The sequence below is a fragment of the Mya arenaria genome, chromosome 10 (assembly GCF_026914265.1).
Source record: "Mya arenaria isolate MELC-2E11 chromosome 10, ASM2691426v1".
NCBI lineage: Eukaryota > Metazoa > Mollusca > Bivalvia > Myida > Myidae > Mya > Mya arenaria.
The window spans coordinates 22,131,670-22,158,731 of NC_069131.1; the positions used below are offsets into that span (position 1 = coordinate 22,131,670).

General features: G+C 33.0%; 2 protein-coding genes across 16 annotated transcripts in view; one reads left to right on the top strand and one right to left on the bottom strand.

Moving 5' to 3' along the window:
- Positions 1-7,480, bottom strand: part of LOC128206146 (coiled-coil domain-containing protein 60-like) — a 44,671-nt gene extending 37,191 nt beyond the window's left edge. For 5 of the 13 annotated variants that reach the window (XM_052908434.1, XM_052908433.1, XM_052908427.1 and 2 more), the window contains exons 1-2: positions 2,114-2,735; positions 936-1,247 (exon numbers count right to left, since the gene is read on the bottom strand). In XM_052908434.1, coding sequence (XP_052764394.1) covers positions 936-1,247; positions 2,114-2,116 — 315 coding nt within the window. In that variant the 5' untranslated portion in view covers positions 2,117-2,735. The other 8 variants (XM_052908435.1, XM_052908428.1, XM_052908436.1 and 5 more) reach the window with 4 other exon arrangements.
- A 680-nt stretch (positions 7,481-8,160) lies between these two features.
- LOC128205849 (uncharacterized) lies at positions 8,161-26,463 on the top strand. Of its 3 annotated transcripts, none has more exons than XM_052907861.1 (9): positions 8,161-8,346; positions 8,806-8,952; positions 9,878-10,013; positions 10,856-11,050; positions 11,252-11,355; positions 13,901-13,957; positions 15,907-16,023; positions 17,936-18,100; positions 22,681-26,463. In XM_052907861.1, exons 3-9 carry the CDS (start codon positions 9,905-9,907, stop codon positions 22,744-22,746), a joined length of 813 nt encoding a protein of 270 aa, XP_052763821.1. In that variant the 5' UTR covers positions 8,161-8,346; positions 8,806-8,952; positions 9,878-9,904; the 3' UTR covers positions 22,747-26,463. The 3 variants fall into 3 exon arrangements, with proteins under 3 accessions (XP_052763821.1, XP_052763820.1, XP_052763823.1); XM_052907863.1 differs by lacking the exon at positions 8,806-8,952 and adding an exon at positions 19,980-20,024 and having other exon boundaries at positions 8,163-8,346; XM_052907860.1 differs by lacking the exon at positions 8,806-8,952 and having other exon boundaries at positions 8,162-8,346.
- Positions 26,464-27,062: the final 599 nt, after the last annotated feature.

Genomic DNA, 27,062 nt, shown 5'->3' on the forward strand with positions numbered 1-27,062 from the left:
CAATTATGAAGAAATTTATATTAACTTTCATTGGGGCACATGATGTTGAGCGAGAGTTTGGTCTAGTAAAATCAGTGAAACAAGAGTTCATGGAGGAAACCCGCTGGTCCGGCTTTGTGACCAACCAAACCCATATCCGCCCAAGCAGGGAATTGAACCCTGGTCACCTTTGGGATATTAAGGGAGTGTGCTAATCACTGCGCTGACATTGTTTGGAGAAGTGGTTTATCTTGGTAGTCCATAGGAAGATTATTTATGTAGCATTGTGCTATAATTTATTTAACCATTTTAATCCAATTATAGGCTAACTGATTATTTGATTTACAACAAGAGATTGGTCAATAAATACCTCATGTTTTGGACACCATATTAATTTAATAGAATTTGGTTGGCCACCATGCAAAATTAATTTTGGAATTCATTGTTATCACTAAAGTTCTTCTATTCTCTTAATAGTGAATCATATCCTTTTGTTTCAGAACAGAGAAAAAGCCTATCAAGTATACAGAAGATAATAATAACAATTTCAGTGCAAACATCTGCAATTAAAAGGCACAGACAACAGTAATACAGTAGAGAGATACATGTAGACATATATAGAGGTTTTAGAAAAGACACCAAGTTTAAATGAAACCCATTTATTTTGAAAAAAAACATTTGAAGAATATTTAGACACTAATTTCAATAAAACACTAAGAGTTTTAGCCATGTTTTAAAAACAGAAGGGCATTGCAGAAAAGGAACAGGGTGCTTAGAATGAAAATGGATACATACAATATTGGGATGTAATGAACTTGAACATTATGAATTTTACAGAAAACATTAGGAATTGTGTTTAATTGAAGTAATAGGTCCCATAAAAGGACAGGGTTTGCACTGCTACATACCTCTTTAGCTAAAGCCCAGTTACCCTCAACACAGCCATCTTTTCTTACCTCGGCCCATTGCCCAAGAGCATGTAGAATCATTTTCTTCTCATCCAGATAAAACGGGTCACCAATACCAATGTAAGGCTTGTGATTGGCTGATCGAAAACCCATCGCAGACATCTGATATTGCCGACGATTGTAGTTATTTTGCCGCACCTCTTCCCGCGATGGATATTGTGGGTTGAAATTGATTGTGTCCCTTGCCAGCAGTTTTTGCCCCTTGCTGGCGGGGATCGGCAGTGGGACGGGCCGCACATACGACCTTGGGTCCCGGCCCGCCGGCATCTTTGCGCTGCTGCCTGGGGCAACCCTTGATGCCTGAAAGAAGAAGTAATAGCAGAATGAAGTGTCGATATCAATCATTACTCTGATAGTGATAATAACTGAAATGGAGATATTGAATAAGAGAAAGCCATTCCGCCATATTTCTTTACAATTTCACAAGTTACTTAATTGAAACAAAAAAATCCATTACTGATTGAATCTGACCCTATAACTGGTGTCACACACTCCCACAACCAATTCAAATTTGATTTATTATCCCTCCCAGTTTGAGGAGAGGAAGGGGGGGGGGGCAAAAAAGTTTATCTCTCTTGTGATGTTAAATTCATGATTTATACATGTATCAAATAACAAAATGATATTTGCTTAGTGGTCCGATTCATATCAAATATTACTATCAATTATCAGAGATTAATGATAAATTAAATACTCAAACATTTTCATACACGATTAAGGCAAAATCATGCAGTATAATGGATAGTCTTCAATGATTTCCTTTTTCACCAACTTTCGATTAAAATCAATTGCAAGAACAACACTAACATAACTCTTTCACTGTCATAGTGATAATATATATATATATATATATATATATATTAGATGGTAAAAAATATACAATTTTTTGGCTGCTTCTGTAATGGTTTATGCTTTAAAAGTCATGTCATCATTTCAATTTTAGATAATTATTATGATAAAGAACAAAAATGCACATTTATTTTTTAATATATATATATATATATATATATATATATATATATATATATATATATATATATATATATATATATATATATATAAAAATTATTTTTTTACATATATAGAATGTATATAATCACTTACAAACTATATAAAATGGAGAAGAAAAATATATTAGTTTCAAAAGAAATTGATCGAATACAAACCATTTTTAACACTTGTTTAAATCCATTCTAAAAGCAAAGCACTTTGTATTCAAAACATTTTCCATTTAGTTTCAATACCTATCTACAAACTTTGCCACTTTAAATTTATTGTTACGATAATATTTCTAAACACTGACAACACTTGAGATTGTAACTATTATGTTGAAAAGTTGTAAATTTAATTTAAACCAATCTGGTTTAAAGGCTTTCAAATCCACTTTATGTGTTCAAGTTTAGTCTTATTTATAACATTCTCATAAATTTATAATTCTTGTCACCTTAAGAGCTTAACTCAAACTTAACGACAAAGTAACAACTTTTTTCAAACATTATCATGCCATATCTAAATCCAAGATTTTTTCATCATATCCGGTGTTCAAAAGATACATGTAGTTTACCTATGACCTTTATTAAACTATAAGTACAAAATTTAAGCAATATTGGGCAAAAAGTTGTTAACATTGTTAACGTCATCCCTGTTTACTTCCAAATCAGTATTGCTCTGGAAGTTTCAGGGATACATTTATGATCTGCAGTATTCCTTACAAGATTTGACACAGCCGTTTTAAATTAACTTGATATTTACTTAACCATGAGCACATAGTAACATATTTCACATTTAAAAGTTAACAATAATGTCATTAATCATGTTTTTCAACTTAAACAAAGTTTTGAACAATCGCCCCAATGTTAACTTTTCATCTAAAGAAATCATTTAAAAGCCTGTTTCAATAACTTTATAAATAAAATATAATCTTAATCAGATTAAAACTTCAAAAACATCAATAAATGACAGCTTCGGCTTTAAATCAGATAAAACAACCATGTTCATGAGTACAATAACTATATTGTATTTTCTGTCATACAAATAATATGATTATACAAATGGCTTATGAAAACAGAAAAGCACAAAACAAATTGTTTGTTTGCCACTGCCTGAACCCGTGACTTCAAACATTGTACCAATCAAATGTAATTGACCTTTATTATACCCCTGGATTTTAAACCTGCGCAGATATTGTAAAAGACAGGCAAATTTTTCTACCAGTGCAGGGTTTTTTGTACTATTTTTTCAACCACTATGTATAAATTTCTTAAAGGTTGTTAGTAATTAAGTACTTAAAGGAATAAATTGTCTTGATGCAATTAATGCAGTCGTATAACAATTTATTTTGTGGAAGTACATAGGACTTATAATCTTCTTTAGTGGTTAAAATTATATTGTGTAAACTACCCACTAAATGGGTCAGCCACTGAATATATCTACCACTTTACATGTTTAAATACAAAGCTGACTCACTGCTTTAATAATTCACTGAAAGAAATGTATTAGGAAATTTAAAGTTTTCTCATTGGACAAAATATTATGTTGACCACTTAAAATATATGAATTTAAGCAACCTCCATCATATCATGACATTCCAATGCCCAGCTTTGAGACTGTAAGGGATTAAACGGGGTCCTGAATGTATCAGTGTGCTGTACACTGATGCAGGTTTAAGAACCAAGGATAGCTATGTTACCAGGGTAACCTCCTGGCTGTACATTTACTATTCCTCACAACCTAATGCTATGTTTACACTATGTTCCCGGTGGCCACGGCAGCCCCGTTTGCCCGAAACGTATTGCACCGTGGGATTTTGGCCATTTTTGTCTCCATAAACAAGTTGTGTTAGGTTGTGCTAAGTTTCCTCACGTTTTATTAAGATAACGTGACAAGCCGTAGGGGCGAAAAAGTGGTTCGTCCAAGGCGCACTAAGGTCCAGGCGCGGTCTACCAGGGATGCATGTAAGTTGCGTCCCGGTCCGTTACGTTCTGATAGGATCCCTCACGTTGTTCACGTCTTCATCCAGGTCTGATGCGTTTTCCTCGTTTTGTCAAGGCCTCCAATGCATCGAACGCGAACACCGCAGAGCTTTGGATTACGTTTGTGTCCACGGTATAAAGAAAATCCCCCAGGCAACAGCAATCACTGTATCAGAATACTTCGACAAGTAAACATGAATTCCCAAGATGAAGAAGATTTTGTGTTTTCACCGCAAATGAAACGTAACGAAACGGCTATTGTCTACCCTAGCTTGCCGTGAAAACCGTGACAAAACGAAGCACAACGTGACAAAACTAGAAAGGAACTTCAGATGCCGGGGATTACATATGATTCCCGCCCCACTACGGACGATTTATAAGTTGTGTAACGGCCTATTACGTACTGTCACGTGTCATAGCGTTTACCCTGTTTTACTACGAAGTACTACGTTTCTCATCCACAATGTGGCTGCCGTGGCAAAATTTTTGACAGTTTAAAATTCTGGCCCGGCATGCACGGCAATAACGGTCTGTCACGTTTGCTTATCCCGTTCCCCCGCGCTGTCTCACATTTATCCTGTTTTCTCCACGGTTGTCTGAAACGGGGCTGCCGTGGCCACCGGGAACATAGTGTAAACGTAGCATTACAAGAATGATACTCTCACTGAGCTGGATGCCCACAGACAGTCAGGTGCATTGATAGAAAAAACAACAACATTATACACACCAGTATACTTTTTTTTCAAAACTGCTACCATTGTTTCATTACTTCCTGCATGGATGTCGGTGAACAAATTGATTAACCAATTAACTATTATTCAACTTATTGCAATGATGATAAAGGAAGTGACCCGTTACATTCAGCCAACAAAGGATTAGTATTATTGTAACTTATATTAAGTTCAATTAAATGAACTCATATACATTTATTCTTTTAAACTTACAATTGTAACCTTCACATTTAGCCTGCAATTTCCAGCATTGCATGTAATTTTAGCATATATATATAAATAATGTGATATGTTGATGACAATGGGGTCAATAAGCAATATGGAGCAGTCATAAATTGCTTGACTCATTGTTAAACCCAATGTATGGTGTTGCATAAAAACCTTGCTCATGAATAGTCCAACAACATTGGCTCTGCATGTAAATTTGAGAAAATGATGTGACATTTCATTAATATCCTTTAGGGACATCGGTATGCATGATACCAGTATCTCTTAACCTTGTTATGTATTAAACTTCAACCACGTTCAAGTGAGGTTTCATTATATAGGTTTTGCACACCCTTTTATTAATAAGCTGTACATTCAAGCAGAGTTTCTTCAACTTCTGCCAAGGGTGAAGACCACTGGCAACATTTTCTAAGAATACATAGACAATAGCACATTAAAACCTACAATTGTAAGTCTGGAAAAAAAGAAAAATGCATGAATCAAAACACAAATGAAGTGTCCAATAATAGTCACAATGCAATTAAAAAACTTAATTTGCACAAATGATAGGAACAAACTTTGTCACAAGTGTAACGGTCCGCTGTAGGCGGTGGATATGCGTTCATAGTATAACAATCCGTTATAGACGGAAATACATTCATAGTATGTATGTTTACTTGGTTGGTAAAATGCAAATTAGCAAAGCCCGGGCTTCGTGTAGATAGAGAATTTAGTGTATATCAAGACCAGTGGACCCCTTCAGTTTCGAGCATGCTTTTCTCTGAAGGGATCTGTTGGTGTTTGTTGATGTCACACGTTACAAATAGTGGTAGCGGTGGGATGTTGACAACTGCCAAATCGGAGTTGCCTTACCCTAAAGTTTCCCAGACCAAGACTCAGGATGAGTCTTCTCGAGGGGAAAGTAATGTAACGGTCCACTGTAGGCAGCGGATGTGCATTCACAGTGTAACATTCCGTTATAGATGGAAGTACATTCATAGTATGTATTGTTTACTTGGTTGGTTATATGCAAATTAGCAAAGCTCGGGCTCCATGTGGATAGAGAAATTAACGTATATTAATACCAGTGGACCCCTTCAGGGTTGAGCATGCTTTTGTAAAAAAAGCAGAATTCTGGATATCAAGTGGGAGAGATGACACCCTGTCAATGATCCTTTGACCCTAAACCATGGTTGCCATGATGAGCTAGTGTACAAGAATGTGGCCAACGTTTCATTAATATTCTTCAAGAGTTGTACAGTAATTAGACTAAAAAACAAGTGTTCACATAAGTTCAGGACTAGGTGAGGTTCCAACACCTAAGTAATGTTTCATAATTATCATTGAAGGTCTGTTTGGGATAGCAGACTCCAAATGTTGTATTTGAAGGAAGTTACGAAGGATAGATAATGACATGAATTAATATGCACCCTAATGCTGTGTAAATCATGGTTCATCCCACAGAAATGTAATTATGTAAAGAGTTTTTCGGGAGAATTCAAATGCTGGTTTGTGTTTATATTCCAGAAAATGAAACAAAACAATAATGTGGTTTATGTGGTCATTCTCAGAATGGAAATTCAGGCAAAACTTATGTGCAGGCTAATTGCTTAAAACTATAAATGGTGTATTAAAACATTGATTAAACAGAATATTATGATAGGACCGTCTAGGTTTCTTAATAGTCCATATAAACAGCTTTTTCAGAGTCTTTGACAATTTGTTTTGACACTCTACGCACTAAAAGGGGAACATAATGAATGTCCAATTGTTAAAAAAGTTATTTTTATATGCACATTATTGTGGCTAGTTTCATAATAAAACTCAATATATGGAATGTCTTAATCATTTTTTATTTGCATGCAGCTCCGGTAAACTTATTCTTAGATCTTTGAGGTGGTAGGCTCTTTAAGATGCCTCGGTAAAGTGAGTATGCGGCTGAATCAACATGATTCTGATAATGAAATCAGCCAAATATGCATTTTGCGTACTTGACTACATGGTCCTAAAATTGTCCAATTCCCGTACTTAATAAAGCAACTCGGACCACCCTGAATGCACCATGGTTTTCAAAATTTTCCGAGGTAAAATGACCCTGGACGCCCCTAGCATAATTATGAATCCACATGAATAGAGGGCTATCTAGGCCCCTGGGTGGTGCTGTGATGTAACTGAAAGTATTACTATAGACTTATAATAAACAAAAACAATGAGTTGACAGGTGTAAGAATTCAATTTAACTGTTAAAATGGTGAAACAAATATTAAATAACTTAAGAGTAACAACTATTTACATTCTCCCTACCTTTACTATATTCTTATCCCAAAATTTCAACTTCACAGCACATGTTTATCGTATCACAAGTTATTCCTGAAAACAACAAACATGTCACGCGGGTCATTTGTAAGAGCCAAATCTCCCGACGACACCGGTATGTAAATAAAGGGTTGTTATGGATACTCGGGCGGGCACCTGCAGCTAACTGCAGAAAGAGGTGCACATTGGAAAATGATCCTGTTTCGTTAGTCGGAACTCTAACTCTAGAAAAAGTCCCAATTACGTTTTGTGTTTTAAGTGTCAGTGTTTTTTTTTACTTGCGCTGCGGGTTGTCTTTTGGAAATTGTGGTTGTGTCCCTTTGTTCAATTTTTGCTATTCACACGACCAAATATGTTGCAATCCAAACGTCCCCATGTTAAAACGTCCCCATTTAATGACACAACGTCCCAACTGTTTATTGAAGCGGCGCTTCCACTTTTCTAATATTATAAACTGATCAAAATGTTCCACCGCAACAAAATTTAACCACAAAGACAATTCAATAAGTCACACCATATCTGGAAGTAGGATTGGTCCTAGACTATATAAATTTACAGATAAATATATAAAAAGTATTGCACATATATTTTTTTATGTTCGATATCTAACTTATTACATTAATACATCATTAAATGCCTGCCATGATACACAAACAAATCAAAAAGAAAATTTCAATATTGTCTTGCTTCATAAATATCACAAAACGTTCCAATCGCGGCCGAATAATTCTATGAAAAAATATGAGAAAAAAACTATGCAATGGATTCATGCAAGTGATTATTGATTATTTTTTCAAACTTTCAAACGATTTCAATTTAATCTTTATGTAAAGTCCTACTCCCGAATTAAGTAAAAAAGACCAGAATGAGGACGTATTTTCGGACGTTTTGACTCCGTACTGGGGACGTTTTTACTAAAATGGGATTTTTTTTACCTAGACTGGTACTTTCTCCAAAAATATTTTTACCAGATTGAAACGTCGGGTACTGGTCTATTTTTACCTGGGTGTTTTAATATTGGGACGTTTTGACTGTAAATTGGTAATCTCGGATGAGGTCATAGGTTACAGATACTGATTGTTATTATAATGCGTAAAGGAGGAAATAACTTTATTAAGTCAGCAATTCATTATATCATAAGTATCTGATGTTAATGGAACGGCATTATAAAGGGTAAGCTGTTTAGATTTGATAAATGTCAACCTATTCTCCCCAGAATAAAACCGATTATTCTCTCGCGGGTCTTAGTCAGTGAATCAGTCACCTGATCATAGCCACAATAAATTATAATGTGCGGTTAGAGAACTTTTTTTAACATTTGGATATTCATTTTGTTCCCTAAACGCCACAAGTCGACTATTCCATATCAATGTAAAATATATTCTTCAACTGTTACTCCACTAAACACTTCACTGTTAAATAAAAACATAAAAGTTACACTTTAATTATTTTAGCCATTTATATTGAATACCTTTTACTTATTACACTTAAGTTTTTAATGAAACACAAATAATTAGTTTAATTTAGATTGACTTCTGTCAATGAAGCATCGCCATTTTGAAACCATCTAGCAGGTGCCCGTTATCTTTCCGCTCAATATACTTAGCGCTGGGATCTGTTATTCTTTGCTAGGAAAACAACAAGTGGGATATGGATGCGTAGAGTCGCCAAATAAAAAATCATCAAAGACTCTGAAGCGGCTGTTTATATGGACTAACCTGATCACAGCGGAAAGCTGGCTTGTAGTTATATGACTAACAAACTGCGAGTAGTGTTTTGGTGAGGATTTTTACGATTATTTAACGATGCCAACAAGCATTCACAGACATTCCCCATTTAAAAAAAAATCCGGACCCCCCTAGTGTGCGTTGACATTACGACGAGTGTCCCGGAATCGACCCAAGAAATTATCACATGTACAGTAAAGTTAAAAAGGTTCACTTAATGCACATTTTTGTGGCTAGTTCTTTCATGTGCACCATGTCCCTCCAAGAAGCTGTTTAGATTTTCTTGGAGAAGTGAGGCTGGGGTTCAAACCAGAGACCCCTGGATTGTTAGTCAAGGTTTTAACCACTTGACCACTTATCCGCTATCACATGTTTAAAATATTTCTCATCATTATATGCTTGATAGCAATGACATCACCTCCAAAATATGTTAGTTTTAACATGTTTACAAATAAATGTAAGGGTAGTCTAAGGATTAACTAATAATAATTTAAGATTTGGAGGTTTTTTTTTTAAAGGTTTTGATATCCCTGACTGAACCATGTTGCCTCTTTTATTTGTTAAGTGAACAGATGATTCAGCCAGCATCCAGTGCCCTTAAATTTTTATGTCAAGCCCTGCCATGCCAATTATGTGTTCTGTAGTCATGGACTGGAGCAAAAAAACAACACATGAAAACGACTAAACCATCAATAGAACGGCCTAAACAACCAGAAAATAATCCAAAATGTGCTATGTAAAGATGGTCATGATTTTAAGGTCTTTGTTTAAAAGCGAATATTTGAGCACAGGCTCTGCTAGCAAGACTTAGTGCTTAACAATTGAGATAACTGTTTTTCTTCATAATGCAATCTTGCACTTTTGTCTGACCAAGCAATGCTCGAGCAGCATTTACTCATTGATCAATTTATTTTGTATGTGTTTAGTATTGTTAGATTATGAATAAAAAATAATTTTTTACATGTTTTATCATAAAGGTTTCATTGATAAGAAGGCAGTGAGATATGAAGTTCCCATACACACAGATAGACGAGGAAGTGGGTGAGGCCCCGTCTCCACCTCAAAGCCCCAGGGTTGAGGTTGAACGCCCCCGGGGTAGACAACCACCAGCAGGTTAGAACATACAAGCTTAATTGTATTAACAGAGTCAACTCTCTAAATTTGGCTTATTGTACAACCACTTATCACCAAACTTGGTGTCCTAAAAATAGGATGGGCGTGTTTTGGGACAGGTGGCGATTTTTCTCAACATTTATTCTTGCAGTCTAGAAAACTTCTTTAGAAAAAAAGTATAAAATAAAACAAAATTTCTATTAGTTGCTCTGAATATAACTTAGATTGAAGACTGAAGATTTTGACAGTTGCATTGTGGTTTGGTTGATGATTGTAAGTTATAGCTGTATATAAGCTCTTTAATACTGAATTATATGTAAATGTTTATGCTGGCTCAATTTTGACACAAACACAATGACATAATTACAAGTATTAAGTTTAAATATTTGTCTGGCTCATGAAAAAATCAACAATGAAATCATTACTGATACAGAAACTGAATCATAATAGGCAGGGCTTTTTCTGCCCATTTTGGGAAAAAGACCCTAGACATTTTGGGAAATTTTGCGTCGTGAAAGTGTTGAAATTGGGAAATTTTACAGCTAAAAGAAAAAGCTGTCTAGTCTCCTGCGATTTAGGAAATGATTTAATATTAGTTTATTTTCCCCTTAAAAGACCCCAAAAATATCAATCTTTGGGGTGTAAATATCTTTTCAATAAATCATGACAGATAATATTTCATATTTCATACTGATCTCTGAATGTGATGAAAATCAATTATTTCCGAGTTCAATTATCAAAAAAACTTAACATCACATAATTTATTAGGATGTTGAAAATAAACCAGTACAGGTAAAAAGACTTTCTAAAAAAGAAAAAAAAAATTGGTGATGTCATTGTAGATACGAGATACGATATTCGACCACCTGATGATGATGATGACGATGTCGATGTAATACAAGATATTGGCAGCGTGCAACAAGGACCTACAGGTCATGGATCGAGCCAGATCAGCCCCCCACAGTCGTTACTTTACCATTGGCCATACTGTCTCGGCATTTTGGAGATTATGTTTGGTTTCCTGGCAGCTGGATTCGGTAAGTAATTCCTACTGACAGTGTTTTTTTCAGCCCTTATTGGGGGCCGAATTGTCCCCTTCCTAAAATATTGTACATTTTCCCCTGCCCAGGTAAAACAATTCCTTTTAATATATATATTTATTTTTTTGAGGAGCATTAACTTGTCAGTACAATTTTATGACTGTGTTGTTCTGTTAGCCATTTAAAGTTCATTCACAGGAGCATTGAACGTGTTCTTGGTGCCAATGCTTGTCTCAGGAAATGGATCGTGGTCCCTTGGCATAAATAACAATTACGGGGCGTGTCTTTGGTCTGGAATTGTGGTAGGTATAATTGTTACTGTCTTTGTGTCTGTGTTGCATTTTAAGCACCTTTGGGCATTGTTTCTTTTAACAATTAGACCAATTATACCATATTGAAGTGTTTCTTTCGATTTCAACTCTGAATTAATTCTCATATCAGAAAATAATGTGCAATATATAGCATGGGGATAAATAACAGTGATTTTTCAATATACGCACGCTTTTTATTGCACGGTAAGGCCACTCCTTTTTTATTTTTTGGTTTACAAGAATTTTTGGAAAAAATGTCCACTGGGTGGTCGAAAAAAAAAAAAAAAAAAATGAAGGAAAAAAGTCACAAAACATACTCTTAAAGGGTGAAAATCAGAAAACATATATCATTTACTTGTCAATTTAAATTCTTAAACTGCTATTAATGCATGTTTTAATACACTCAAAGTTTCAAAGTTCTTATTAAACACACAGTTTAAATCTTACATACTGTGCATATAAAACATCAATGATATTGACTATAAAACATGTTTACATGTATAAACTACACTTTTAATCAAAGATACATTGAATATCACTCAGCAAGACATGTGTTTAGCTTTAAGGGTATGCTAAAGCAAAAGTGAATGCAGAACACTTAAAAACTTACCAATATTAAATTGAAAAAAAGAGGAGGCGAATTTTACGCATTAAAATGCACAAAAATTGCACTGTATTAAAACAATACATAACATTTTCTAAACATTGTTTAAGTTATTTTAATATTGGAAAATGTCAATAAAGTGAAATAATTACCAATTTTGTAAATAAGGCGGTAGCATTTTATAAAGACATTTGAGCTTTAATATTGCGAAAACAATTCCTGAAAAACTAAAAACCAAACTAGACCTAGATTTGAGTATGTATAACCTATGCCATGAGGGGTCCTAGTTGTGTGTAACCCGATCCATGCTAAGTCCGGATATTTTTGGACCGGGATATTTACCATGGGATGTTCACCAAATCCATTTCAAATTCAAATCTTGCAGCAAATTACCACATCAGTACATAAAAATCACATAGCAAAATAATAAATCTAGCATGTGACTTAACTTTATGTACCAATGATAGTAACAGAGAAATCCATAATTATGTATAGGACATTTTCATCTTCTCCCAACTCCGCCATTTTGTGTATACATGGTTCACAGGGCATCTATACTTCATGCTTGTTTATTTTTCATTTTAAAGAGTATTCCTTGGTTACAACAACAAATCTCATTTATAGTGAAATATCAAGTTCATTACAAATTGAAATGGACTTATTCAAAATAGTTTTCCGTGTTGTTTTATCTAAATGTTTTGCACACAACTCCTGGCATTGACACATGTGTTCAACTCTTTCATTGTTTTTACTCTACTATTAACCCAAACAAACATGTAATCTAAAATAAACACAAGCTTTACATTGACTCAATGACAAGTATTTCCAAACCATTTTGTTATTTAAAATCCATAAACACCACCGACCGAACTTGTGAAACTAGGTCACCGGTGTCAACTTAGAAATTTTACTTTCGATTTCACCATTCCCACTTAGTGCACTGTTATTTGATATTTAACCATAAAATGTTATAAAATGTTTTTTAACCGTTCTTTTTTCTTTCGTTTCGCACCAAAATCAATACGGTCGGGAAAATAATTCGGAAAAAAAAGTGAAATTCATTTTTTATTTTTTTTGTACTTTCCGGATAATTAGACCCGCCGGTTTTGTAAACCAATTTATATAAAAGTAGTGGCCTAAGCTTGAAATCAATCATGAGTGTTTGCAATCAATTATCGCCAACCTTGGACACATAACTGTCAACAAGGGAGAAAATGTTTAAGAAATTTGTAGTTGTAGAATAATGAAGCCAGAATTCAAGGAGTTATATGTTTGTACAAGCATGAAAATATTTATGTATTAATTGATAATATTGATTTCCTATCAATCTTCAATCTTTGATAAAAATTTGATTTGATTTCCAATACTATCATTCATACTACATTTTGCAGGAGGAGTGGGTCTTTTCTTTGATTGCTTGGGACTAAACACCGATAATCCTTAATAGAAGCTCAATTGAGCTTGTTTATTTTAATATTTAATAAAAATAAATAAATTAGATGTTCATGCTTTAAAGCTGCACTCTCACAGAATTTTTGCGAAAATCCATGGAAACCAGTTATATAAGACTGTTGACAAAAAAATTAGATCGCAGATATTTATATTTAAGTTCAAAAAGAGATGTTGTATGCATTTTTCTTAAACCGTTAATAACGGTTTAAGCCATAAAACATTAATTTTCGAATGGAAATATGAAAATCTACAATCTGATTTTTTTGTCAGCAATCATATATTATTGGTTTGCAGATATTTACGCAAAGAAATTGCTCTTTCCAAGACAAAAAATAAAAAAGTTGTACAAATGGTATATCTGTGAGAGTGCAGCTTTAAAAAACAAATTTTAAAAACAAGCACCACTTGACTTTGACCAAGAGAGAACCAACATTGGTGTATACATTGGTTACCTCAACATACTGTGTTTTTATTTTGCAGCTTATACTGAGTGGAAGTTTAAGTGTAAGGATCTCAGAAACGAAGAGTCGAAAAAATGTGAGTTGACTTGCAGTTGGATTACATTAAGCCATTCTTATGATAATAATTTCATAAAATTATGTTTAGCTTGACTATTTGAAGAATAAGGAGGGCTTTACTACCTACTTCGACTTCTGCATTGGAGACGGCGCCCAGTTAAACTTTTATGGCAATTTGAGATTTTCACTTATAACTCCAATACCCTTTTATCAATTCACTGCATACTTCACAAAATTGTGGACAGCCATTACACAAATAGGTTGGATAAGTCCATGTTATCATTAAAATCCAATTATTGCCCTTGACCAACTTAAAATGTTTGGTTCAAGTTTTAGCGCAACTTGCCATTTTCACTTATTACCCCAAAACCATTCATTCAATGGACTCCATACTACACAGATGTATTAGGTCATCACTCAATTAACTCAAATAGCATAAGTTCAATGGACTTCATGCTTCACAAATTTGTTCATGGCCATCACACCATTAGGGTACATAACTCTGTATTATCCAAGATACAAATAATTGTCCCTGATCGACTTTGATTTTTAGCTCGACTATTCGAAGAATAAGGAGAGCTATCCTAGTCACCAGAGTGTCGGCGTAACCACTTATGTTAAAGTTTGCGTACCACCTCAAATATTTTCAAAGTCCATTGACATTTGGCTTTGAAACTTTGCACACTTGTTCACCATCATGCCCCCAACATTTACACAGGAGGAGGTAACTCTATCAAGCATTTTGACAAAATATTGCCCCGTTTTCTACTTAGAATTTACATTAAAGTTTGCTTACCACCTCAAATATTTTCAAAGTCCATGGACATCTTGCTTTTAAACTTTGCACGCTTGTTCACCATCATGCCCCCAACCTGTACACAGGAGGAGGTAACTCTATCAAGCATTTTGACAAAATTATGCTCCTTTTCTACTTAGAATTTACGTTAAAGTTTGAGTACCACCTCAAATATTTTCAAAGTCCATTGATATATGGCTTTGAAACTTTGCACACTTGTTCACCAACATGCCCAAAACCTTAACACAGGAGGAGGTAACTCTATCAAGCATTTTGACAAAATTATGCTCTTTTTCTACTTAGAATTTACGTTAAAGTTTGAGTACCACCTCAATATTTTCAAAGTCCATTGACATCTTGCTTTGAAACTTTGCACGTCTGTTCACCATCATGCCCCCAACCTGTACACAGGAGAAGGTCACTGTTTCAAGCATTTTGACAGAGTTATGCCCCTTTTTCAACTTAGAATTTATGTTAATGTTTGCGTACCACCTCAAATATTTTATAAATATCTTGGCACATCATGTATTGCATTGAAATCTAATCTAACAGTGATCCATGCATGTTTCGCCAAAATTTTTCAATCCATACACCGAAAAGTGGTGGAATAGTCGAGCGCGCTGTCTCTGTGTTACGCGGCTCTTGTTTATCCTTTTCTTGCATTTTTTCGACAGGCACATTTAGCATCATTAACACAATCTTAGACAAAGCAGCATATGGTCTAGCGTCATATTCTGCAACAGCTCTTGTGACAATAATTGTGTTATGAAGTCATTCTTACAATAATAAATAATAATGTCATGCAAGTATTATCAAGCTTCTTTGACTACAAAAGAAGCTGTAAAGAGCATGAATATTACAATTTCCTTTTAACAGAAAATGTTAGGGATTGTGTTTAATTGAAGTAGTTAATATAAGGTTTCAAATGCCAATACTGGGAAGTTTGTAACTATTTTTATATAAAGACATTAAAGACATTATACCGGTAAGTTTGAATCAAACAAAATATTTTCTTTTTATCTAAATAAGCATTTAATTCTATGAAGGCAGAATTAAGCACATGCTGGTCTCCATGAGGGCAGAAGGGTGCTATCAAAAAAGGACATTGTGGAGCACCCTGCGTTAGCGCTGACTCGAAAATTAAATTTTCCCTTTTGACTTTGTATTTTCAGATTATCCAGTTTTACGTGGTCTCGTGTGTTGGGTGCCTTTTGAATACTGCTTTTCTTCAACTGATGCTCATATGCAGTCTAATCTTAGACCCATCTTCTTTAGCAACATACAAAGAGGTAGTCATACTGAGTGTGTTCAAATTTCTGGTAAAGTTTACGATCAAAATTTGACCCCATTCCATTTGTCAATTTTTTTTTAAACCAGAAAAATTCAATGAATCCCAATATCTGTTTTGAAGAAAAATGATTAAATTTCAAGTCAATTTCAAGTAAGTCATAATAGTTTAAAACTGATTATCGTACCAAATTTTACCGCCTTGATTTATTTTTTACAAGGAACAAATTTGATTAAGGACTATTTCCTTTTCTGTCATTTTTTATAGCTTTATTGTTATTTTCTAGAAAAAATAGAATATCCCCTACTAAAATGAATACAAAGCTAATTTCCTTCACCTTGATTGTGATATAAGTGAATAAGCTTGTGTGAGTCTGTTTGTCGAGCCTTAAAAATATATCTGAGTTTAGTTAGGGCAACAATTGCAAACATGCTGGCATGGTTGGGACACGGGTTGTTTTTTGGTTTGTTTTTAAGTCCAGTCAATACAGCAAAGCAAGTCATAACTGCTTACCATGACATTTGGTTAAAATTTTATCCTGCTTTATGTTTTTAATTGTAAACAACACAAATTGATTTTACAGTCAACAAACAATATTAAGTAAAAATCGAAAAATCATTTTTTTTTTATCAAGGATCTCAAAAAACTCAAGGATCAAGGAGTAGAATTGGGTTGCCATAACCACAGTATAAACATAGGTATTTTTAAGGATTGGGTAAAGAAAATTTAATAATACAACTGTCTGATTTGTGAGGCTGTTAGAAAGACCCCCTGTTGGGGTTCAAATCCATTATTTCGAATGAGAGCTTGACAATTATAAATTTAAAAAAAAATAGAAACAAATGAAAAATTAAAAAATAGGATAAAATATTCCAAATTATAATGGAAGTCACATACAGACCCAACAGCTATTCACCAAATATAACTCAGGCAGTGGCTATTCACCAAACATAACCCGGGCAGTATCTATGCACCAAATATAACTCAGGTAGTCTCAATTTACAAAACAAAACTCAGGCAGTGTCTATTCACTAAATATAACTTTTTTTTTCACCAAACATAGCTCAGGCAGTGTCTATTTACCAACCATAACTTAGACAGTGTCTATTCACCAAACATGTCATTTCAACACTTTTTTTTGCCATATATTTATGGTCAACCACTGTCTGAAGGTAATCAATGTTTTCTCAATCATATTTTTTGCAAGGCATTCCCTGATTTAGATAACTAAAATATTTCATGAAAACCCAGATCATCTCTTTGTTAAATAAGTGCATTATTCAATCTGTTGTAATTATATAACACAGCACAAATTTTGCATCCATTATCTTCCCATGGTACAAACATCTGCATTTTCAGCCTTTTCCCTCACAGCTGCCCTTTCTTCATTGGTTTAGTTAGGGCAACAATTGCAAACATGCTGGCATGGTTGGGACACGGGTTGTTTTTTGGTTTGTTTTTAAGTCCAGTCAATACAGCAAAGCAAGTCATAACTGCTTACCATGACATTTGGTTAAAATTTTATCCTGCTTTATGTTTTTAATTGTAAACAACACAAATTGATTTTACAGTCAACAAACAATATTAAGTAAAAATCGAAAAATCATTTTTTTTTATCAAGGATCTCAAAAAACTCAAGGATCAAGGAGTAGAATTGGGTTGCCATAACCACAGTATAAACATAGGTATTTTTAAGGATTGGGTAAAGAAAATTTAATAATACAACTGTCTGATTTGTGAGGCTGTTAGAAAGACCCCCTGTTGGGGTTCAAATCCATTATTTCGAATGAGAGCTTGACAATTATAAATTTAAAACAAAATAGAAACAAATGAAAAATTAAAAAATAGGATAAAATATTCCAAATTATAATGGAAGTCAAATTTGTTCATTGTGTGGGTGATGTACATTTCAGGAGCACAAGTATGGGGCTATCGAATATGTAGCTGAATTGAGTTCAATTCTTGGGTTCATACCACTGGTAGTGGTTACATTCAGCTATTTTAGACCAGTGTGTTGTGGGAATGTCCGGCTTGGACATTCGCTGGGTGTTTGCTGGCTGCCATGTTGTTTCAGTCCGGTAAGTACTTCGTTAATCTTCCTGAGATTTTATTTTAAGCTTGAAATTCATCACGATGACGCTATCTCTCCGACAAAAAACACACAGTTGGAATTGTACACTATCTTGTTTGATTTTCAAAACTACAATTTGCCAATATTTATGAAGAATGCATTGTCTTTACTTAATCGAGGGCATCTCCGGAATTTCTTTATAGTATGATCTATACATATTTAAAATCTTTGAGATTATTTCGAAGCATGAGATAACTTCAATGATATATTGATGTTTGTTCATCATGATTTTTCCTGTAGTCACTTCATTCTTTAACATCTCATATCTTTGGATGGTATTCAATAGGCCTCTTAAGTCAAGTTTACATATATCTTAAATGGATTTACTGATTTAACCAATATTTATTGCAGGTAATGATAGAACATATTGAAACAGATGAATTATGAAGAATGTATAATAGTGATTTAAAATATGATAAAGAGCAAGAATGGTAAAAATAATATAAATTTTATGGAATTGAGAAATATTTTTTTTTTTTTTTTTTTATAAAATTCGTAGTCTCTCTTTTTGGACGTTTGAGGTCCGTTTATCACTGCACTATTGGATACCATCCATAGACTATGGTTGTGTTTAAATTTAGTTTTTTTCTTTTTTTTACTTATATATATAGGTTATGATCACTAACTCATTAGCATAGGCCTTAAATATGTCTGTTATCCTGTAACATGCTGTCAAAAAGATGGGTCAGTAGGCAGTTGTTGTTGTTTTTTGGTGAATGTCAGACAGGGCCACTATTATGTGGTATTTCAGGTAAATTGATTTAAAGGAATTTTGTCACTTAAAAGTCTTAGATATAAAAATACCACAGTAAGAGCAACTAGAAAAATTGTTGCCATGTTTGCAAATTGCGTTCATTACTAATATAAAGGATGACTAAAAAACTGTTATCAGAACAGTCTAGAAATCACTAAATCTAATTTTTAATTTAAGGCAATATTTATTTTTTGCTGCACGAGTAAGAAAATAACTTCAATCTGTTAACATGAAACAGACATATTTTTTAAGACTTAATAGAGACAATAAGATAATCTTTTTTCTTATGGCTTCTTTGTATTGCCAATAAAACACAATCACATACAGTCAAACCCTGTGGGCTCGAACTTGCTTGGCTGGAATTCCTCAGTGGCTCAAACTGGATGTAAAGGACTGATTTCTTCATACTGAAGGTAAGCATTTCTGTTTGGCTCGAGGTATTTTCGCCAGTCCCTGGGAGTTCGAGCCAACAGTATTCGACTGGACCATCAAATTCAAAAATTCCAAATTAACACTTTACTCCTATAATCTTGTGGCTTTTCAGGGGAAATGAGTCTTGTGCAAGAAAAAACACTTTTTAAGCAATCAAGTGTTATATAAGCTATATAAAACAAATTAAAAACTTATCTCTTTTAAAATTTCTTGTATTTCATAGAGATGAAAATATTAAAGAATAATCTTGTGATCAGGTATGAGCGCTTTATATTTCAGATTATTGTATGTTTGTAAAATTGGTATTTGATGGACTTAAGTAAATAGTGCTTTGAAGTGCTATGAAGTGGATAAAAAACGCTTTGAAAACAATTTTAACAGGGATCTAAGCTCCCTAATTAGGCTGCCTGAATCCCTCAAACTCAAATTTTTAAAAAAAACTTTTTACAAAAGTTAAGATTTGGGATTTTTGATTTGTTATCATCCCTATTGTAAAATGAGTTTGATTTATTTAATTTTTAAAACAATCACATTAATTTGTCTTGATTTTTCTAAATAACGTGTCTGCCTTCGCAGGACTCATTTTCGCTGTTGACGTCCTATAATATACCATGCATTATATCTACAACTTATTTTTCAGAACGAGAAGGATACTGGAGATAAATTAAAAGATTAAGACTAATGTGTAAGAGTCTCACATTTAGAATAAATTCATATTGATAGTAACTTTGTATGGGATAATTTGTTTCGTATTAATGCTCAAACAGTTCTTGCTTCCTCTTGTAAGCGTCTTAAAAACTTCTAACAAAATGATTATGGAAAGTAAGTTCTTATTTAATAATTTCTCTGGTATCAAATAATGCTTAAATGGTACTTGCTTTCTTACTTTGTAACACTAAGAAAATATACTTTCGTGTAATGGATAATAAATTCTGAATTTAAATTTGCATGATAAACTTACAATTTAATATAATGAAATTACTGAATCTAAATATTATTTATAACTGATGTAATAATATGATGTTTTGTAATACGTGGCGTCCTTATATCACGCCCACTCTTTATCTGCATACATGTTCCTGCATACATGTTCCTGTCAATAGATTACATACAAACCATGACTTGTATAAACTACCCATACATCACTGCATCTGCCCTATTTTGCCATGGTTATGCATTTAACAACAATATCTTTGACACAATATTTTGAAGATGTTTTTAAACTATTTCATGATGTATTTAAAAAAACACATGTTTGAAAAAAAAGAAACAGGTTGAGTTCTATTCTCATGACTGTTTTATTATTATTCATGTTTATATTTAATTAATTAAGTCTTTGCAATTAAAAAATGTTCCAAAAGCATGTCATTGTCAATTACAGACCCAACAGCTTCTCATGTCATAGAGTTTATCTCTTTAAATGGTTTTAATACTCAAAGCACCAAATATAATTCAGTCAGTGCCTATTCACCAAATATAACTCAGGCAGTGCCTATTCACCAAATATAACTCAGGCAGTGCCTATTCACCAAATATAACTCAGTCAGTGCCTATTCACCAAATATAACTCAGTCAGTGCCTATTCACCAAATATAACTCAGTCAGTGCCTATTCACCAAATATAACTCAGGCAGTGCCTATTCACCAAATATAACTCAGTCAGTGCCTATTCACCAAATATAACTCAGTCAGTGCCTATTCACCAAATATAACTCAGGCAGTGTCTATTCACCAAATATAACTCAGGCAGTGTCTATTCACCAAACATAACTCAGGCAGTATAGTATCTATGCACCAAATATAACTCAGGTAGTCTCTATTTACCAAAAAAAACTCAGGCAGTGTCTATTCACTAAATATAACTTTTTTTATTCACCAAACATAGCTCAGGCAGTGTCTATTTACCAACCATAACTTAGACAGTGTCTATTCACCAAACATATCATTTCAACACTTTTTTATTGCCATATATTTATGGTCAATTGACTGTCTGAAGGTAATCAATGTTTTCTCAATCATATTTTTTGCAAGGCATTCCCTGATTTAGATAACTAAAATATTTCATGAAAACCCAGATCATCTCTTTGTTAAATAAGTGCATTATTCAATTTTGCATCCATTACCTTCCCATGATACAAACATCTGCATTTTCAGCCTTTTCCCTCACAGCTGCCCTTTCTTCATTGGTATACATCAATTAAAAGTTAAGATTAAAAATAGACAAATGAGATATGTAGGCTGCCATGTATTTATATTTTGTTTACTATTTCAATTGACACGAAAAGTCATCATGAAGAATAACTTACAATTGTTTTGCAGTAAAAAAAAATCATAGCTTGCAGTAAAAAAAAATCATAGCTTGTATAGGACTGGTGGACCATTTTCAGATTATTGGCACAATTGACACAATCATTATTCTCCAATAGAGCGTGTATCTCTTGGACTTTAGAATATTAAACCTTTGCTACCATTCTTATCTTGCTACCATGCATGAATGCCCTTTACTTAAATATATGTGCAGTAGTAAGAGATTAATGCTTTGCTTTGCCAGCAATGTCATTCTGCGTTCAAATTTTGGGAGCTCCTGGCAGGTGACGTGTCTGATTTGTCAAATTCAATTTCATTGACAAAATGTTTATGGAAGAGAAATTGCATAAAAGCCAAAATTGAAACTTTAAACTTACTCATTGTTACATTAAAAAAAATACTTTTGAAATGTGCCATCAATCACATCACCAGCACTGCACGTTTCTACTCACGAAAAGGACTCGAGAGTAATTCTATAAGCTTTAAGCTGCCATCTTACTCGAAATAAAAGAAATGAGTATAATCTGAAATTGCTTCAACTTAAGCTCACATAAATTGTGCTTATAGTTAGCTATATTTGTTTGGTATGACGTGAGTTGTAAAAAATTGCTGTAAACATCATCTCCTAAACCATCTGGCTATATTCAGAAAAAAATTACAGGAATATACTTTGTGTTTTCCTCTTTCCGAATACCTCTAATAATTAAATAAAATGAAGAACTCTGGCTGTGATGGCAACCTTAAAAAAACACATTAAATTTAGCATTCATCTACAAAACGGCATATGGCTTGGAAATTGGTAGAAAGTGTCGTCTTCTGCTATTTATAACCTCAACCAAATTCCCTCCTATCACAGAAGGCATTGGTATATATAATTTCACAAAATGTTTATAGCAGAATTTTTAAAATATTTTTAAACAAAATGAGATGAGGACTTGGAAATTTATTTTTCACTGATCCAGTGGGCTTCAATAAACTACCGTAAGACTGTTACATTGATAAGGTAATATAATGCTGTGTGTTTTTTCCTTCAGGTTTCCCCGTCACATTCCATAAGTTCCGAGATCAACGACGTGGACCAGATGTGTATGGTGATATGATTGGCTCTTATATTTTTTTTATTTTCAAATAAATTGACTAAATTAATTGCTATTTAATTTGTTAATTTTTTTGTTTAGCTCAATTTATTTTTAAGAGAGTATGAGTTATAATGATAGCCTTTGTGGTGATTTGTTCAAATGGGATGTTTTTCTGCTCATAATAATTAAAAATGTCTGAAAATATTTTGAATGATTGGCATTTGATTAAATGAAATTATCTGAGGTTTCACATAAAATATGTGTATCTAATATGTATATCAGTGCATGCGTTTAGGAATTGAAGCTTAAAAATTGTATCTGAATTAATGATAATCATTTGTTTGCAATGTATTTATCTGTCATGCCTATCATTTTGAATGACTTGTCTGAGGTCTAACTTGTATAGTTATGAGTAGCATCCTTCTCAAATCAACAAGACCCTAAATTGCAGGAAGCTACTCAGATATAATTATATATGTATGTATGTGTATTTATCACATGTTGTTGCTTGTTTTGAGTGTAATACTATTATACAACCATTATATGTTTTCCTGACATTAATGTTATTTCATCCTACTAATTTGAAGCTCTCCACAATTTAGATGTTTAGTAGGTTATTTGAATGGTTTATAAGTCGTATGCTTTATTATGAGATTAAAATAACCTGCAATAGTATTTGCTCATCCATTTTTTGAGGAAAACAAAGTTTTATTATGGTCATAGCCTGGTGTGTTGGCATTCAACATGCATGAGAAGTCAATCTTATGGCCATACATTATTGACTTGATTTACTGTATAGGTCTGCTATAGATATCAAGCAATCCGATTAGCTACAGCATTCAAGATCCAATATTGAACAACATCTGTCTTTGTCATAACTCAAAAACCAGTCAAGATATTCGAAAATTGCTTAAATATAAGATATTTTAGTGATACTTAAACGGGAATGATACATAAACCGGTCAAGAAATTCTTACGATATTTACAACCCGACAAGATATTCTTGTGTTACTTAAAACATGTCAGGATATTGTAGTGATACTTAAAACAGGTCAAGATATTGTAGTGATACTATAAACCGGTCAAGATATTGTAGTGATACTTAAAACAGGTCAAGATATTGTAGTGATACTTATACAGGCCAAGATATTCTAGTGATACTTAAAACTGGTCAAGATATTCTAGTGATACTTAAAACAGGTCAAGATATTCTAGTGATACTTAAAACCGGTCAAGATATTGTAGTGATACTTAAAACTGGTCAAGATATTGTAGTGATACTTAAAACTGGTCAAGATATTGTAGTGATACTTAAAACAGGTCAAGATATTCTAGTGATACTTCAAACCGGTCAAGATATTCTAGTGATATACTTAAAACTGGTCAAAATATTCTAGTGATACTTAAAACTGGTCAAGATGTTCCTGTGATATTTTCTACCCATGCTGCCAAAAGCAATAAAAAGATGAAGGCCAATGAATCTTGGTTAAATAATGTCAAGTTATGTCCCTTTATTAGACTTTAAATTAACAGATGAGTGTGAGTGTTCCCTCTGCATTTCTCTCTTTTTTGCTTTTGTTACTTTTTGCTTATGATAAGTGTCAGAATGTTATTATTGTTTTATTTCAATCACGCCACGAAAGCGATGAAACCTTTGAACTTTATCCGTATTCATAATGTTTAACAGTTAATGATAAATTATGTATATCTTTTTGTTTACGAAATAACTGAATTGAATTGATCTGTGTTTTGTCAATGCAAATTGTCTATTTTCAACAAAATATGTATTTTTTATTTTGCCCTTATATTATTGATTTTTTCAATCACTATGTATTTTTTACTTCCTCGGTAACCATTATAACCCCAACCCACCCTTCATTCACTTGCTACTGGTGAACTTTATTAAAGACATTTTGATTTTAATGTTCTCTTAAAAAAGAAACAGCTAAGCAACTGGCCAGGAGTTAATTTGAACACTTGATAAATGTCAAGTTGGCAATTACTATTGGTACAAACTGGAACACGATCAATGTTTCTCGGCTTATGGATATATTTAGCATACAAATTATGGATGCTCATTTATACCTAACATTTTTTTTTGAATGGTTTAATACAGTGTTGGTCATTATATACTTTGTATACTGCAATTGGAACTCCTTGGCCATCTCTGCCACACGATAGTGTTCGATGTATGCCTTGCATTAGTAAAAGAAGTTTATGAAATTAAAATGGTTGGTGTTTACCTCTCCTTGTTTGGTATCGGACAGGTGACTTATTGGCCTGAAAAATAGTGAAGCAGACTGAGTCAGGTGTTTCTGTAAATGCATTACTACATGATCTACTTGCAGCTTAGTTAAACGTAAAGAATTCTGACATTGTAAACAGTCCATATACATAAAAAATTGTTATATTGGCAATGAGTTCATAACATGGACAATCAAAACAACATATCTTTGTACAGTAAATATAAAAATATTAAATACCTGCAAGTATGACTGGTCCATGCCCTGCACACTACCACCAAGGATAACTAAAAAGTGTCACAGATAACCCTTATTTCCATTAAGGTCCTTAATGTCAGTGGCATGACATAGAAAGGCATTTTTAACTTACATGAAATATAATTAAGACCACACATGTATATAATCATATCGCTTTAAATTGTTTCAATGGAAAACGGCCAAGGTGCTCCTTTTATGTATAGGTATGATTAAAACATCTATTCTGTTGCACTATATCAGCTTTCAATGGACATACATCAATACCTATGCAATATTGAAACTGTAGACAGATGGCCCCGATTTTGTATTGAATCCACTTATGATACCATTATGTGCTCTGTCTTTGGACAATTTTCTACCCTTGTGATTCATCTCATCTTTATTTTATCATTGAAAAAGCTTTAAAAAAATGAAATGCATTAGACAACAAATACAGAAATTACTGTCATTGTTTTTCTATTATGTTTTAGTGTAAAACTAAATGTATTGTTTGATTCAGACTGGAGCTTTTATTCACATTTGGATAGCTTGCGTGCTTTAAATGTTTGTTTATATTTAGTGCAGCATTTCTAAATGGCTTAAGCTTTTTCTATAACAAAAAAGTATGCTATTATTGGCAGAGATTATATATTTATTAAGTAGTATTATCCAAATAATTTACAAATGTAAGTTTACTCTTGCAACATGTAATTATCTGTGGTTTCAAGTAGGGTTTACTTTTCAAATCACAACGTTAAATATATAATAACATATTTATTATTTTGTCATTAAATGTAACCACAATATAACATATACAATACAAAAACTAATAGGAAAGCTATCTAATGGTTAACTGTTATTAGAGAATTATTTAAAACTGTTAAATTCTATTGATTTGTCAATGTATCCAATAACTTAACTACTCACCAATCAAATCTGTTTTATGTCCAAATTACTTAAAAGATTAACTGCGGACATCTTGTCAAAGTTTTATACAATTCAGTGCAGATTTTACAAAAACTGATCAAGTTAAAATTTGATTGACATCGATGCAATATCTTGAATTTTCCTTCCTTGTAATTTGTCCAATCTTTGAAAATACTGATACATTCTAGTGGCTACATGAATATATGTTGTTTTTTTGTATTTTGATTTGTTCTATTTATTTGTTCAATTAATAAATTTATCATTATTATGTTGAACAATGTGAAAATGATTGTTAATTCAATATTTACTGATTGAATAAACATAAAAAATATGATTTTTTTTTTTTTTTTTTTTGCTAATGGCTTCTTTATTGTAGCCCTCAACTAAAGTTATTTATACTTAAAACCAAAATAGCCTGAAAATCAAATGTTTGATAGTGACTGAGTTTATGGAGATACCTTGTCAAGAAGGTAGTCAAGACTTTATGGACCATAGACATAACGGACCATATTAGCTCAATGAGCTATATTCCAACATGAAAACAAACATACATATAATTATCAAAACATGACAATGAGCTTGTGACCTGGAAATAAAAGCTTGTATTTTAAATAGGTACAAATTGGAACAAGAATTTACAAAAGTTGTTCCTTATGATATTCATGCATACAATTACAAAAAGTAAGATAGATTAGAGCATTGAAAACAGTGATAACATGAATAAGTTCTGGAAAACAGCTACAGAAAGTTTACAATAAACAATATTACATTTTTACATTTACATGATAAGATTTGCCCTAAATGGTTTGTGTGAAGAAAAAACAGTCGTAAATTGCCGGTGAAATCAATTTGGTTAAATTATTCTTACGTACATGAATAAGTCAATGGAGGGTCAATGAAATATCATAGCAAGATATCATCTCTAGATGG